Source organism: Symphalangus syndactylus, chromosome 5 (assembly GCF_028878055.3).
Source record: "Symphalangus syndactylus isolate Jambi chromosome 5, NHGRI_mSymSyn1-v2.1_pri, whole genome shotgun sequence".
NCBI lineage: Eukaryota > Metazoa > Chordata > Mammalia > Primates > Hylobatidae > Symphalangus > Symphalangus syndactylus.
In genome coordinates, this window is record NC_072427.2 from 90277807 (window position 1) to 90293520 (window position 15714).

The following is a 15714-nucleotide window of genomic DNA, read 5'->3' on the forward strand; positions in this document are numbered from 1 at the left end:
ACACATTCACACACAAGTACACATGCATGGGTACTTGTGCACACACACGCATATATGCATGGACACACATATATGTTGACACACATGCACATGTACGTGGATACATAAGCACATGCTCCCATGCATGGATACACACAGGCACACATTCTCACTGCACTGCTCTGCGTTCCACCCTTCTAAAGGAAGGCTGGCTCCCTCCCTCTCAGCCTCCCTGCTTCCCTGTCTTTCTTTGCCATGCATGTGTTGAGTGGACACTAAATGACTGGTCCTGTTTTGGGAACTGAGGATGCAGTGATAGACAAGACCCACGGATATCCACATTGAAGGAGCTTCTGTTCCTGAGAGGGAGACAGACAGTGATCAAGTAAACAAATAGTATCGTTCCCGACCGTGGTGAGTGCTGGGCGGAGAAGGAAATCCAGGAAGGGGATAAAACGTGGGAGGGGAGTATTTTGGAAAGAATGGCCCGGAAGGGCCTCTCAGGCAATGAGACGTAAATGATGGGATGGAAGGAGCCCTGCAAAGATCCTTCTGGTGGTCCAGAGAGCTGACCAAAGATAAAGGCCAGGAGATAGGAATGAGCTTGGCGTTCACAACAGAGATCAAGAGTTCCCTCTGAACTATGACCTTTCAAACACTCCCATAGAATTTCAGGTTAAAAGAACCCTGGGGCCATCCAACAAAGCCTCCACATACTGCTGTTCACGCCTACTCGATGTCGACCTAAATACTGGCATGTGCTAATCCTGATTTCTGCTGGAAAACCAGGTCTCTCTGAAGAGTAGTTGCAATTTTAGCTTTTTTTTTTTGAGACGGAGTCTCGCTCTGTCACCCAGGCTGGAGTGCAGTGGCGCGATCTCAGCTCACTGCAAGCTCCGCCTCCCGGGTTCCCGCCATTCTCCCGCCTCAGCCTCTCCGAGTAGCTGGGACTACAGGCGCCCGCCACCATGCCCGGCTAATTTTTTTGTATTTTTAGTAGAGACGGGGTTTCACCGTGGTCTCGATCTCCTGACCTCGTGATCCGCCCGCCTTGGCCTCCCAAAGTGCTGGGATTACAAGTGTGAGCCACCGCGCCCGGCCGCAATTTTAGCTTCTTAAGGGCTCTCGTAGAATTTCAGTGTCTTAGTAGCTCTCCCTCAGACTCAGAAAGTGACAATAGGACCTGTTCTGAGGGGTTCTCAAGCTTAGAACTCTAAGCCCATTGCCTGAAATAAAAGCTTAGCATATACGTCCATGGGGTCTTTTGCAGCCACCACCCTGCACCCAGCCTCCTGCCACTGTGTTCGAGAGGCCATCACCTGCACCTCTGACCTTGTCCGGTAGTCTGGCTGGTTCATTGTACTTGCTGCAGTTGCTAAGCTGCTGTTTGTGTCCTCTAGTTCCAGAACATGTATTCCCTGTGTTCTGATTCTTTTCTCTGACTTCTGAGCCCCTTAAAAGGCTCACTGTTTTTCTTGGGTAGCTTATTGGGGTTCAGTTCTAATCGTAGTGAAATCCTGGGCTGCGCCAGTTCCTCAAGAGGTGGAAAGTGATGGGGGAGGCTTGTACCTGAGAGAACAGTGATCTGGGGCTAGAGGCCTTGTTGTCCCTGCTGAGTGACCAGAAGGAAGCTCCCAGATTCCAGCACTGCAGGTGACAAGAGAGAAGGCTGCCTAGGCTAACTGAACATTCACTGCATCTCAGACAGACCTGGTTAAAACACAAATATATGACACTCATGTATTGAACCCCTACTGATTGAATATCTCCTGAGTAGAAAGACGGTGGGTATTACCCTAAGACATAAAAGAGTTAATATCTTAAATTAACACTCCTCACAGTCTCATTCATTTATCAGAATAGTGTGTATCAAAGACTGCAGGCAATGGGTTCTGAAGACATGAGACAGGCAAATCTTGAGAAGGTCAAGAAATAATACAAAGCCCAGCTTATAGAAGACGATCGGTCAACACCTACACACATGCACACACAGATACACACACACACAGCCCGGTGAGGGGTTGTGAGAAGCTAAAGCCACACGAAGGCCCAGGGAGCATACAGAAAGGTAAGAAGAAGACAGCAAAGACCATCGTCTTCCAGTGTGGCCTCCTGTACCCTCTGCTGGCACCAAGGCCTAAGGCATCCTGTATCCCAAACCAGAAAGGGGAAACAAGCCATCATTTCCAGTAAGAGTCAACCTTCTCCTGTTTAACCCCCTTCCACGGCTTCCTGCTGCTCTCATGATAGAGACTTACAAGCGTCTGAGGGGTCAGCCATGTCTTCTTTGCCTTGACCCCAGGTCTCTAGCCTCCAACCTTGACCCCTGGTTTCCAGCCTCCATGCTTGACTCCTGGTCTCCAGCCTTCAACTTTCTGGCCTCCTACAACTCCACAAATATACATTCCCTCTGTCTGGAATTCTCTCATCTCCAGCCTAACTCAGCTCCTTCTGTGGGATGATTCAAGATGCATATTGTTGTAGAAACAGCTCTGTCAGCTTCATGGCAGAACAAGGGCAAGCCCCCAGCCAGGGTTCTGCTTCAGGTGGTCCCTAATGTGTGGTTCCTCATGGCTGTTGCGTGGGAACTGTATCCATCTTTGAATCTCATGGATCGTTCCACAGTGGGTGCTCCAAAAACACTGCTGAGTTCTGCGCTTGCCTAAAGGCCAGGGAAGATTTTCCAATCCCTCTTTTATTCAGATCTACTTTGAGAAGAATCATGAGCCTCAACAAAGTCAAAGCCCTACTTTTATACCTCAGTGTGGTTTTTAAAGTTCACCAGCAAGCAGAAGGATCACAATATTGACGAGCTCTTAAAAAATGCATGAGGGCCCCTGAGTACAAGCCAAGAGTTGTAATCGAGTCCCTGCACGTGGGCCTCTGATATCAATCTCACATTATTTATTTAGGGTTTTTCCTGGTTGCCATTTGGGAGTGAAGATTCATTTACCAAGAGAGATTCTTTTACTAGTTTTCATTACCATGTTGCATCATTAATATTAAACTCAAAAAGTGTTAGATCTCGTCTGTCTCTGGTATGGGTGGACTCTATGCTACCCTTTGGGAACCAGCTCTTTGACAGTGTAGTGTTGTTGCAAGTCTGGTCTCTGTGTTTTCTATTGAAATTGCTGGAACTCAAGTAAATCATCCTTTGCTTCTTACTTTTGCATCAATATCCAGCTCTATCCAGACATAGATCTCAAACCTTGTTAGAAATTGATGAAAGTTCCTTTTTATGTGTCCCCAGAGGAGATTGAAGCCCAAAAAACTGTGATTCACATTCATTCCCACAAATCTGGGAAAGCATCTGCATGTTTACAGCCTCCAACTAACAAAGCATTGCATAGGAGGAGGAAGAAGGCTACCGCAAAGTGTTTTGGAATATCTGGCCCCCAGAAATGCATTTCATTTGTTCCACCCTTATCCATAAATTCCCAATACAGATGTATATAACCAGTTTTCAGAGGTGAGATAGCTCATAGCATAAGCAGGGCTCTTTTAGGCTTCAAGGTGCCTTTAGAAAGTATTGTGCCTCATGCATTTGACTAAAGGCAAGAGCACCGAGACTCAAAAGGGTCACAAAACTACCTGGAGGCAGAAACAGAGGCAGAGACAGGATTTTCAACACCAAGCCCTGCACTCTGTAACTACTGCTGTTTCCACTGGACTCAGCTCCTGCCTCAGCAGGTGCCAATGGAGAAAGAACTGGGGGTTTTGCCTTCTGATTACAGTTCCATTGGACCATCTCTTATTTTCTTCCATGAAGAACTGAGGTCGTAACTCCTTGTTGACTAGTATTCTGAGGCTGAGGGGTACAACTGCTTATCCCGGTTGAATTCAATGCTTTATAAGTAGAATTAAAGTGAAATAAGGAACACTTGGCATTATGAATGCTGATCATCTAAACTAGAGTTTCTCAACAGCAGCACCGTTAGTATTTGAAGCCAGATCATTCTTCGTGGCAGGGGCTGTTCTGAGCATTGGACGATGTTGAGCAGCACCCCTGGCCTCTGACCAATAGGTATCAATAGTGTCACCCTCCCCCGCATTGTGACAACCAAAATGTCTCCAGACTTTGCTACACATCCCCTGGGGACAAAACCACCCTCAGTGGAGAGCCTCTGATCTAGTGTTCAGATATTTTTCCCTAGTGTGGTGCCTGGGAGGTAGCAAGAACCATTGTTTGATGATGGATTAATGGAATGCACATTCATTTTCTGAATTGCCTCATTCTTGTTATTTCAGTATTGATTTTGCCATCCTTTTTCCAAGAACTGAAATATATTCAAATTTTGCATGTGCCTGAATAGATTGAGAAAGTTCAGGAAGTTTTGCTTTCCTGAGTTTCAGCTAAAAGGAGGCAGGTATAGTTCAGCAGTTTTCACACAGTCAGGCCAACCATGGCTCTAATGCACCCTTAGTGGAGGGGGACAAGCTCTGAGTGCGTATCTTCTGATGGATGTGGGGCCTGCAGGAGGAATCTGTACATTTTAGGACCAGAGGCGAGGAGGTGCTTGTGATACTAGTATGCAAAGTGGTTAGGGAAAGAGGGAGAAATCAATGCTGACTTATTTAATCAGAACTTTTGGAGACATTAATGGCACTGAAGGTCCCCAGAGGGCAGCAACAGAAGGATGAGAAATGAAGCATGATGTCAAATAATAAAGCATAATGCAGCAATAATGGGTAAAGCGTCTCATCCTCAAGGCGGAAGTCAAAGCAGCTGCCTGGGTTCCCTCCAGAAAGGCAGTGATGGGTGCAGCCTGTGATCAGCACTGGATTTTGGTGAGGCTGATGAGAAAAGAATGAGAAATGGGTGCCCCAGTGATGGATGGGCCAGTGGTCATTGTATGGTGCACACATCTTTAACGCTCCACAAGGGCCGTTCATTGTGGGTAATACACATTTATTCTCATAGTACTCACCTTTCTGGTGCCCTCTTCCTCCACTGCTCCTTACCACTGTCCCAGTTGGTTACCATGTTCCCCTTTTCCCTTCTCTATTTGTGACTCTGTCTCTAATTTTTATCTGTCTACCGACCTGCGTAGCTATGTTTCTTTTTTTTTTTTTTTTTGAGACGGAGTCTCGCTCTGTCATCCAGGCTCAAGTGCTACGTTTCTTTCTGCCTCCCTCTGTGTGTGTGTTTCCATCTCTCTGATCCTTCTCTCTCTCTGTGTCTCTTCCCCTCTCTCTCATCCATCCTCCCTCACACCCACCTAGCCTCATTCATCTCAGCCTCCCCTGACCCTGGTATGTTCCTGCATCTCAGTCCCCCACAGCCCTTCTCTGTGCTTGGCCATCTCCACCTTCTCCATCCCTCACCCTCACTTAGGGTCTCTGACAGGAAGTGCATTGGCCTCAGGGCAGAGCACAGTGGGTTCATGGTGTGCAAATCCACCATTACAGCCCAAAGAAGTCAGCAGGGGGACCCTGTCCCAAAGGCCCAGGCAGGACTCTGTGAGCCTTTGTATTCACGCTGGGGCTGGGCTGGAGACACTGACTGGGTTTAGCTCACTGGGAAGGAACCGGCAGTGTGGGCAGGTAGGTGAGCAGGGCAGAAGGAGGACATGGAAGTGAGTTCAAGCTCAGTTCCTCCTGCCGTCAGACCATGAGCTGAATCCTTCTGCCAGTGCTAGTCCTTTCCTTCTCCATGCCTCAACCTCCCCTTTCAGTATGCTGCTCTTCCAGTTAGATTTTTCCTCCCATATCTCTCTCCTCTCTCTCTCTCTCTCTCTCTCTCACACACACACACACACACACACACACCACACTTTTCTCGACCTGTATGCCCTGCTTGCTGTCTTATTGCACTCAGCTACTTCTTTGTCCCTCCCTGCTTCATGTTTTTACCCCTTTTCTATGCCTTTGATTTCATGGATGAAAGTTTTAGCACAAGGTAAACAAAACAAGGAAAAGGAAGGAAGGAAGGAAGTTAGTTTTCACGTTACCTGAGACTGGGTAATTTATAAAGAAAAAGAGATTTAATGGACTCACAGTTCCATGTGGCTGGGGAAGCCTCACAATCATGGCGGAAGGTGACAGGCACATCTTATATGGTGGCAGGCAAGAGAGAAATGAGAGCCAAGTGAAAGGGGCAACCCCTTATAAAGCCATCAGACCTTGTGAGACTCATCCACTACCATGAGAACAGTATGGGGGAAACCACCGCCATGATTCAATTACTTCCCACTGGGTCCCTCCTACAACACGTGGGGATTATGGGAGCTACAATTCAAGAAGAGATTTGGGTGGGGACACAGCCAAACTACATTAGAAGGAAAATAAAGGAAAGAATGGAGGGAATGAGAGAAAGGAGGAAGGGAAAGAAGGAGGGAGAAGGGGAAGGGGGGAAATGTGGAGAAAGGTTGAGGGAAGCAAAGCAGAGGAAGTGACGCTATAGAGTATGGAAATCATTACCAAAAATATAAGTGAATTTTGTCGTAGCTAGTTTTACCTAAACGAGTACTAAGACTGGGCATTTGCCTTTGCCGGTGTTTATGGCAATGATAGATTTACACACAGGAATGCCGAGGGCATTTGCACCCAGTGGAGGTGAGTACCCATGACGTGGTGACCCAATATGGTGACCCTGGAGTTCAATGCACAAAGGATCCTTGGACTTCTTCTGGATCCCTGCTACTTTTCACCACATGGGAGAACTGGAGAGGGTCCTGACTGATAAGCTACGAGGCAGGTGAGCTGAGGAGTACCGGACACACCCAAGAAGGCCCTGCTCCCTGTGGAAACAGATTCCTTAATCCAGGGAAAGCTGTCACATGCGTTATCTAAGTTACTCTTCACTACAGCCCTCTATGCTAGATTCTGCTATTACTCCCATTTTATGGATAAGGAAACTGAGCCCAGATCTAGACCTGTCAGATAAAGGCAGGCGATGTTATCCTGGCCTCTACTCCTCATCACCACAATTAAAGCCAACGGCTAGTTTCTCCCACGTGACACAGGCAGATGGCAGGCAGGGTGCTGGGGGCAGGGGATGCTGTGCCAATGTCCCCGTGGTCACCACAGTCTCACACATCACGTGTCTCTTTCTGGATCAATAACTGCATGAGTTGTCTTGCTACGTGTAGGCATCTTAAGCACATAGGAGGACAATTAGAGAATCCAGGTCCTCAGAGGCTTTGTTGATGAGGACATGGGCTGGGGTTTTAAAGGACATAAGTGCCTGTAATAACAGAGCTTACCGCTGACTGCTCTGCTGCTCTCTTCTCTGTAAGTGCATTAATTATTGAGAGAACTCATTTGCAGCACGCACACAGTTGAAAGGGCTACTTTGGGTGCTAATCAGAAAATACAGATTGTGGAAGGGAGCTAATGAGAGAATCACACAACTTTATAGAGCTTTGCCTGAAAAACTGGATCAATCAGAGATATTGGATATTCAGAGACACTTGTCAGACCTGCAATAGACAAACACATATAAGCATTCCATGTAAAGATGTAACCCTGAGCTGTTGCCATTAGGAAGGATTTGTATTTCTCACCAGTCCATTTCAGCGACTGGAGCCCTCTTGATCACTACATCTGAAGTGGGAGCCCCTGCAGGCAGCATGCCGACAGTATGAGTCCTACCTTTTGATTTCAGACACGTTTCTTCCTTCCAATCTAAGGCCTGAGCATTCTGCAGTCCAGTGGGGACCACGATGCTATTACTTTGTAGGGGTTTAATAAGCCCTGTGCGTTCAATGGGGAGTCACTAGAATAGAGATTTATCCCCAAATCTGTTGCAACACATTACGAATATGTCAAGTGTTCGTGATTGAGTCGGGTCTCAGAAACAGCATGAGGCATTCTCGACCTATATTTTTAAAGAACCCTGGAGGTAAATGTCTGTCGCATTTCCTCAAATATACGAACAACATGATAAAAATAATATTGAATAAAGATAATAAAAAATAAATAAGAAAATTAACATAATTTATCAGATTCTTAGGAATAAAGACAATCACTTTCAGGAGATTGAATATATAAAACTACAAATTGCAAGACTGGTCAGTTAAGGTGTATTGATTCACATACAAAAGGATATTCACATTACAAAAGAATTATTCAATTTATTTCTTAATGACAGCTCTGTTAATGCTTTCATCGCTTTTTTTTTTTGCAAATAATTAATCCCTGGTTAGAGAAGACTGAAGAATAACTACCATAAATGAACATAAGTAATTTTCAATGCCATCAAATTTCATAAAGTTTTAAAAACTCAAATTATTTCATCTTTCAGGAACAAAGCTATTCTATATGGCGAGATATTCCTGAACCCTCCACATTAGTGTATATAATGGGTAGGCCTCATGCTATTATATTTTCCTAAGCCAAAGTTCAGATGCATCAAGTTACCAAAATCCTTTTTACAAGAATGCCAAATTATGTAATTCCTTCCTATAAGAACGTTATGGGCCAGGCACAGTGGCTCATGCCTGTAATCCCAGCACTTTGGGAGGCTGAGGCGGGCGGATCGCCTGAGGTCAGGAATATGAAACCAGCCTGACCAACATGGAGAAACCCTGTCTCTACTAAAAATACAAAAATTAGCCAGGTGTGGTGGTGCATGCCTATAATCCCAGCTACTCAGGAGGCTGAGGGGGGAGAATTGCTTGAACCGGGAGGTAGAGGTTGCGGCGAACCGAGTTGCACTCCAGCCTGGGCAACAAGAGCAAAACTCCATCTCAAAAAAAAAAAAAAAATGTTATGGCCCATTTATTGTCTAGGTATTTATTACTGAGCTTCCCTTGGATCCAGTTGACAGTAGGAAGCCAACGTTGAATTAGAGTGCCTTTAATTTCAGTGAGCCCAGTCCAGTGTCGCTAGGGTCATTTAGTGAATTACATGCTGCCGTTTCCAGTGAAATCATGTAATTACTCATCATCACTTAATAGAATAAAGACATCCTGAAAAAGCTAAATGGAATTTTGAATCATAAATACCAAGTGGTGCAACAATGTAATAACACAATGACAAAGAAATCATTTGGTGGATTTCCCAAAAATAAGGTCATTGCTCCTGTTGTTTGGGGAAAAAAATTTTCAAGAAGGGTAATAACATTTTGAAAATTTGTATGCTCATTTAAATTGTATAAAATGCATTTTTAGGGCTTGACTTGGCCATATTTATTTTTAATTCTCTTTTTTTTTTTTTTTTTTTTTTTTAAGACGGAGTCTCGCTCTGTCACCCAGGCTGGAGTGCAGTGGCGCAATCTCGGCTCACTGCAAGCTCCGCCTCCCGGGTTCACGCCATTCTCCTGCCTCAGCCTCTCCGAGTAGCTGGGACTACAGGCGCCCGCCACCACGCCCGGCTAATTTTTTTGTATTTTTAGTAGAGACGGGGTTTCACCGTGGTCTCGATCTCCTGACCTCGTGATCCGCCCGCCTCAGCTTCCCAAAGTGCTGGGATTACAAGCGTGAGCCACCGCGCCCGGCCTATTTTTAGTTCTCTTACACTTTTTTTTTTTTTTTTTTGAGATGGAGTTTCATCCTTGTTGCCCAGGCTAGACTGCAACGGTGCAGCAACCTCCAATGAGCGGGTTCAAACGATTCTCCTGCCTCAGCCTCCTGAGTAGTTGGGATTACAGGCCTGTACCACCACGTCCAGCTGATTTTTCTATTTTTACTAGAGATGGGGTTACCCCATTTTGGCCTGACTGGTCTCGAACACCTGACCTCAGGTGATCCATTGCCTAGGCCTCCCAAAGTGGGCAGGGATCACAGGCCAGTTCTCTTATACTCTTGAATAGTCCTTTCCTTCTGTTATGCTGGTTGTTCTTTTTCTGTGGGTAAACTTGAAGTCGTTTCCTAAGGTTCAGGCTTTAAACACTGTCTAAACACATATCACTTCCTTTGCCCCGCTAGCAGGGCAGCTGGCTAATGGCAGCCCTCACTTGGCTCAGGTGGTCTCAGATCCCCTCAGCCTGCACCTTCGGGGCCTACGGGTCCAAAGGGGCTGGATGAGGAAGGCTCAATTAACTATTGTTAGCATACAGTAAAATAAGGAAAGCAGGGAATATTTTGAAGCAAAAGAAACAAGAATGTTCGGTTACTTTAGATTCAGAAAATGAAGAGTGAGTCATCCTAGAGCTACGTTTCTATGATAAAAATACCTACTAGATATCTTGTCTTGAATGTCCCCAGCTGCATCAAACTCAGCAGGTCTGAAACTAAACCCTTCATCTTTTGTCATCAAAGTAAGAACTTTCCCCTATACACCGTTTCACGGTTAGTGATTTCACTGTCCACACAGCTTCCTGAGCTTAGAGCCTGGGAAGGAGTCGCCCCTAACCCCTTCTCCTCTGTCACCAGTCCCACTTGTCACTGACTCTGAAGCCGCCTTCCTTGGGCCCCCTTCATATCTCACAATTTAATTCCCTCTCTTACATCCCACAGCTGCTTGTGAGCTCAGACCATCATCATCTCTCTCTCCCTGCACATCCTTTTCCCTGGGCCCTCGCTCCAGGACCACACACCACCAGCCCATTCTCTAGACAGAGTTTTGCACCTGGTATGTCATGAGTTGTAGGTGTGCCAAGATGGTGAGTCCTTCAGACCTCAAGGTGGCCAGAAACAGCTCCTTGGGTTCATCCCAGTGTACTGCACAAATACCCCTTGTCTGCCTGTTCCTCAAAGAGAGAAAAGTGGGAAGCACTGGGCTGGATGATGCACACTGTCTGTACCAAAACAGCAGAAACTCAGACCCAGCGTCAGTCCAGCTCAAGTCAGGCAGTGTTGGTTGCAAAGTGGACCTGGTGGCTGGGCCCTAATTGTGCTCATGCTTTGCAAGGAGGTGATGGGATATATTAAAGCCTTGAAACAGGGCCCTGAAGATGGGAATGAGAAGGAGTCAAGGCCAGGTGGCTCATGCCTGTAATCACAGTGCTTTGAGAAGCTGAGGCAGGAGCATTGCTTGAGGTCAAGAGTTTGAGACCAGCCTGGGAAACCAAGCAAGACCCTGTGTCTCCAAAATATTTTAAGAATAATAATTAGCCAGGCATGGTGGTATGTACCTGTAGCCCTAGCTACTCTGGAGGCTGAGATGGAAGGTTTGCTTGAGCCCAGGAGTTTGAGGCTACAGTGAGCCATGAATGCACCATTGCACTCTAGCCTGGGCAACAGAGCAAGACTCTATCTATCTCTTGTCGTTTTAAAAAAAAAAATAAAAATAAAATAAAGGAGTCAAGAGATATTTTGCCAGTAGAATTAACCTGGAGAGAAAGGTGTCAGTGAAACCTCTGAGGTTTCAAGGATGGAAGGATGGTGATAATGTTACACAAGATGGAGCACACAGGAGAGAAGCAGCATTTGGGATTGGGAGGGGAGGGGGTTGGCCTTTATTAACTGAATTGATAGACTGTGGCATTCAGAATTCCAGATGGACACTCGTGTGGAAATACCTAGCAAAGCATCTGAAGTTCACATCTAGGGCTCAGGAGAAAGAGCAAAATGGAAAAGATAGACGGGAAAGCTAATTTATAAAGCGATGAGGAAAGCAGCCAAGCCTTCCGAGAGAGCACTGAGAGCAGGCCACTGAACACTCCGTATTTAGAGGAAAGACAGAGAAAAGGATCCAGTCAAGGGGAGTGAGAAGGGGTGGCCAGAGTTGTAGGCAGAGATCTGGAAGACCACGGTGCCCTGGCAGCTGAAAGGGCCAACAACAAAAATATCAACAGCATCAAATGCTATCGTAATGCAGGTAGGAAGAGGACCAAGAGGAAACCAGAGAATTTGGCAATGAGAGGTCAGAGTGACCTTTCAGTAGCTGATGGTGAAAGAAGCTGTGTCCGTTCATGTTTTTGAGAAGCGCCTGTCAAGACAGATTAGACACACGAGGAATTTATTGGGGAAATTCTTGTGAAGAAGGAAGCAAAAGGAAGCAGGAGGTGGCAAGGAGAGTCTGGAGACCATAACAGAGGTCTGACACCTGTGAGAGGAGAAGGCGAAGGAGGGATTGGTTGGAGGCACCTCGGGCTGCGGTGCACCTCTGAGAAGGCTGCAGCGAGGCTGATGGGGCATCCCTGAGCAAAGGATGCCTGTCAGGGAGATCCTGCACTGGGCGGGGCCGGCCATGAGGAAAGCCCTGTCATGCTTGTCATTGGCTTGCAGCGTCCCAGAGAACAGATGCCTCCCTGCCTGCAGCAGATGCTCTTGGTTTTTTGGTTTGGGTTTGGGTTTTTTTGTTTGTTTTGTTTTGTTTGAGTCTTGCTCTGTCACCCAGGCTGGAGTGCAGTGGCATAATCTCAGCTCACTGCAACCTCCTCCTCCCGGGTTCAAGCGATTCTCCTGCCTCAGCGTCCCCAGTACTGGGACTACAGGTGCCCACCATCAGCCTGGCTAGTTTTTGTATTTTTAGTAGAGAGGGGGTTTCGCCATGTTGGCCTGGCTGGTCTTGAACTCCTGACCTCAGGTGACCCTCCCGCCTCGGCCTCCCAAAGTTCTAGGATTACAGGCATGAGCCACCATGCACAGCCAGCAGATGCTCTTGAAGGAGATCTGAGGGTATGTTTACATGGCACCACAGAAGCCAGAGTGACCATAAGCAGGAAGTATAAACACTAGAACTCTGGTCTAAGCTGCTGCCATCTCTATACACAGCATGGCTGAAACAGAAGAGCCACACAGAGGTTAGCAGGTAGGCAGGGCCTGGTAAGGAGGCCATAAGCTGTGGCGCTTTCACCCAAAGCCATCATAAAGACCCATAACTAAGTGGCTGGCCAAAGTCACAAGGTTTCATAGAATTGCCAAGACGAGAGCCAGCTGTCCATCTTCCCTTGGCGTCCCTGGCTTCTCCTCAAACCCTGTGCACTCCCCGTACTTCCAATCACATGCGGGGTTTGGTCTATCACCGTTCGTACCCAGTGGACGCTGTTGCCTTTGATGTATGTTTTTCTTTCAACGATGGTGTTTTGAAGGATTCTGCTACCTCCATTCCTCCATTTCTGTACAAGTAAGTTAATACAAGTAAGTAAGCACTGTGGGAAAATGAGCTCCTCCCGCGCCCAGCGAAGCGGTAGGAGGACGATTCCACCTGTCTTTGTGGTGAGCGTTGAAGGAGGATCTTGAGAAAGGCGCCTGTGTGCGCCGCATTCTCATCTCTAAACCACGCATGGCCTCCCGTGTGCACACGGGGCATTCTGCCCATGTTCACCAAATGAAGACACCAACTAACTACCCTGTCTTTCCTTCTAGGTGACCTCATACATTTGCCTCCATACCTTAGAATGGACTTTTTGTTAAACCGAGGTGGTCCAGGCACCAGCAGGGACCTGAGCTTAGGACAAGCATGCTTGGAACCTCAGAAAAGCCGGACCCTGAAGCGCCCCACGGTCCTGGAGCCCATCCCGATGGAAGCCGCCTCCTCCGCCTCCTCCACGAGAGAAGGACAGTCGTGGCAGCCGGGGGCCGTGGCCACATTACCTCAGCGGGAGGGAGCAGAGCTGGGACAGGCAGCTAAAATGAGCAGCTCCCAAGAATCACTGCTCGACTCCCGGGGCCATTTGAAAGGAAATAATCCTTACGCAAAATCGTACACCCTGGTATAACAGACAGCATGACTGGACAGCGGTTGTAAATACAATTCAAACAATTCAATCAAAGCTACCTTTTTTTTACGGAATTCCAATATTTATAATTAAAGAAAATTGCCAAAATATATTAAAAAAAAAAAAAAAAGAGAAAATACTGAAACCATAGACAGTGCAAAGACTCTCCTGCTTTTTTTCTGTCTGAGTGTGAGCTCCATCCGCCTGGGCATCTGATTTTTTGGGAAAGAAGTCCAGTTTTATGATCTTCACAGGCTATTGCATTTTTACTGATTTTCTACAAAAGTGCATGGGGGGATTAATTAAACCTTCTGACTGGAAGTTCTATCACACAAGAGGCAAGAAAGAAAACAGGGTGGGGGGGAAATCAGCCTATTTGTGAATTTAAAAGGAACACCGATTTGCGGGCAGGGGAAAACTTCCGTCCCGTTTGCACACCTTTCTTTCCCATTAGAAACCGGGTTCTCAATTTGGTCTTCTTTTGTTGTTAATTAGGATGAGTGCCGTCAGTGAAGGGGTGGGGGGAAGCAATTCGGTTTTCTCTTTTGTTTCTTTTTTAATTTAATGAGACACTCTTTGCATTTTGTCTAAGCGAAATAAAAAAGAAAAGGTTGTCTGCCTTTATTTCCATGTCTACTTCTCTCGTCTTCTACCAATGGCCTGGGCCTCCTTCCCAATGATACTTCTGTTTGGAAACACCAGGCCTGAACCCAGAGCCCCATTCAATAAACCAGAGTCGATACTAACACCCCGAACTCCTCAGGAATCTCCAGGAAGCACAAAGAAGGTACAGCTCCTGTTCTCAAGCTGGAGAGGACAAAATGCAGGCTGGGCTCCACCGCAACCAGAGGCCAGCCCAAGTATTCGAAGCCCCTCCCGAGGCTCTGCCCCTTGCCTGCCCATGGCCAGAGTTCAACTGACTGTGGCCTATGGGCCAAATCCAGCCTCCTGCTGTTTTTTTAAATAAAGTTTTATTGAAACAAGGCCACATGCACTATTTGCTATTGTCTATGGCTGCTTTCATGGCACAATGGTAGAGCTGAATAGTTGTGACAGAGATGGTATAGCCCATGAAGCCTAAAATATTTATTACCTGGCCCATTACAGGAAATATTTGCCAACCCCTTGCTCTGGAGTCTGAAATGTGGCCCCAGCTTGTGTGACAAGGGGCAAGATCGTGCGTCCTACCCTCCATGACTTTTCCTATCTCCACTATGCCTGGTGTCCAAATGTCCGATAGACCATCTTAATAAACATTGCCTCAATCCTCTGTAACCCGAGGAAAGTGATGTTCCTCTAAAATCTAAGTTTTTAATTTCCTTTCCCTCAGTTTATCTCCCATGTGGCTCATCCTGAGAGAGCATTTACTCGTAAACAGTCGGAACTGCATTCTTTATCCCACAACCCGCACACGGTTTGCTTTTGAAACAGGATGTAATCCTCCCTTGGCTGCAACACTCCATTCCAGGCTCACTTCCATAAAATGGAAAGATAACCAGGTCTTCGTGTCAGAGATTTGGCATTAACCAGAAAACATGATCAAATATCCGTGGCTGCTCAGTCTCCCAGGCTGAACACTGTCTACAGGCTTCCATTAAGGCCACCAACACAGACTGGTGCCAGTTATTACCATCTTGGGAACATATTCAGAAATGTCTTTCCTTCCCTCCCTCCCTCCCTCTTTTCCATCCTTTCTTCCTTCTATTTATTTTCCAGGCAGGCCCATTTGTCTGCTTAGATTCAGTGACACAGAATGGGTCCAGGACCATGTCAAGACCACCTGCTGGTGCAAGTGTTAGATGACTCCATGAATGTGAGGTGCGCATCCATGGTTTCAGAGTGTAATCCGTGTTGACGTGTACTATTGGCATACTCTCAGACTGGTTTTTTTTTTATATGAAAAAGAAATGCTACTTTCTGGGGGAAAAATTTAAAAGTCTATCTTTCATCAACCTAAAACTTCTATATCCCCCAAACATAGAAGTTTACCTTTTTTAACATTTTTCTCTCAACCTGTACAAAAATAAAAAAATTCTACATTATGTCTGCCTCTAGAATGGATTGCTTTCAAGACTCCTGCCTTAAAAATACTCATTAAAATCAGTTTAACACACAAACAATTGTCTCAGAAGATCACCTACTCCCAGTTCAGATAGGAGTCTATTATTACTGTCTTCCAGGGGCTG

At 46.4% G+C, this 15714-nt stretch overlaps 1 protein-coding gene across 2 annotated transcripts in view; it reads left to right on the plus strand.

Annotated features, from left to right (window-relative positions):
* DSCAM (DS cell adhesion molecule) overlaps positions 1 to 14511 on the plus strand; it is an 812726-nt gene extending 798215 nt beyond the window's left edge. The window contains exon 33 of one of the 2 annotated variants that reach the window (XM_055279737.2): positions 13230 to 14511. In XM_055279737.2, the coding sequence (XP_055135712.1) occupies positions 13230 to 13528 (299 nt within the window). In that variant the 3' untranslated portion in view covers positions 13529 to 14511. Of the gene's footprint in view, positions 1 to 13175 lie in introns of both variants that reach the window. The other variant, XM_063640588.1, reaches the window with a different exon arrangement.
* The last annotated feature ends 1203 nt before the right edge of the window (positions 14512 to 15714 follow it).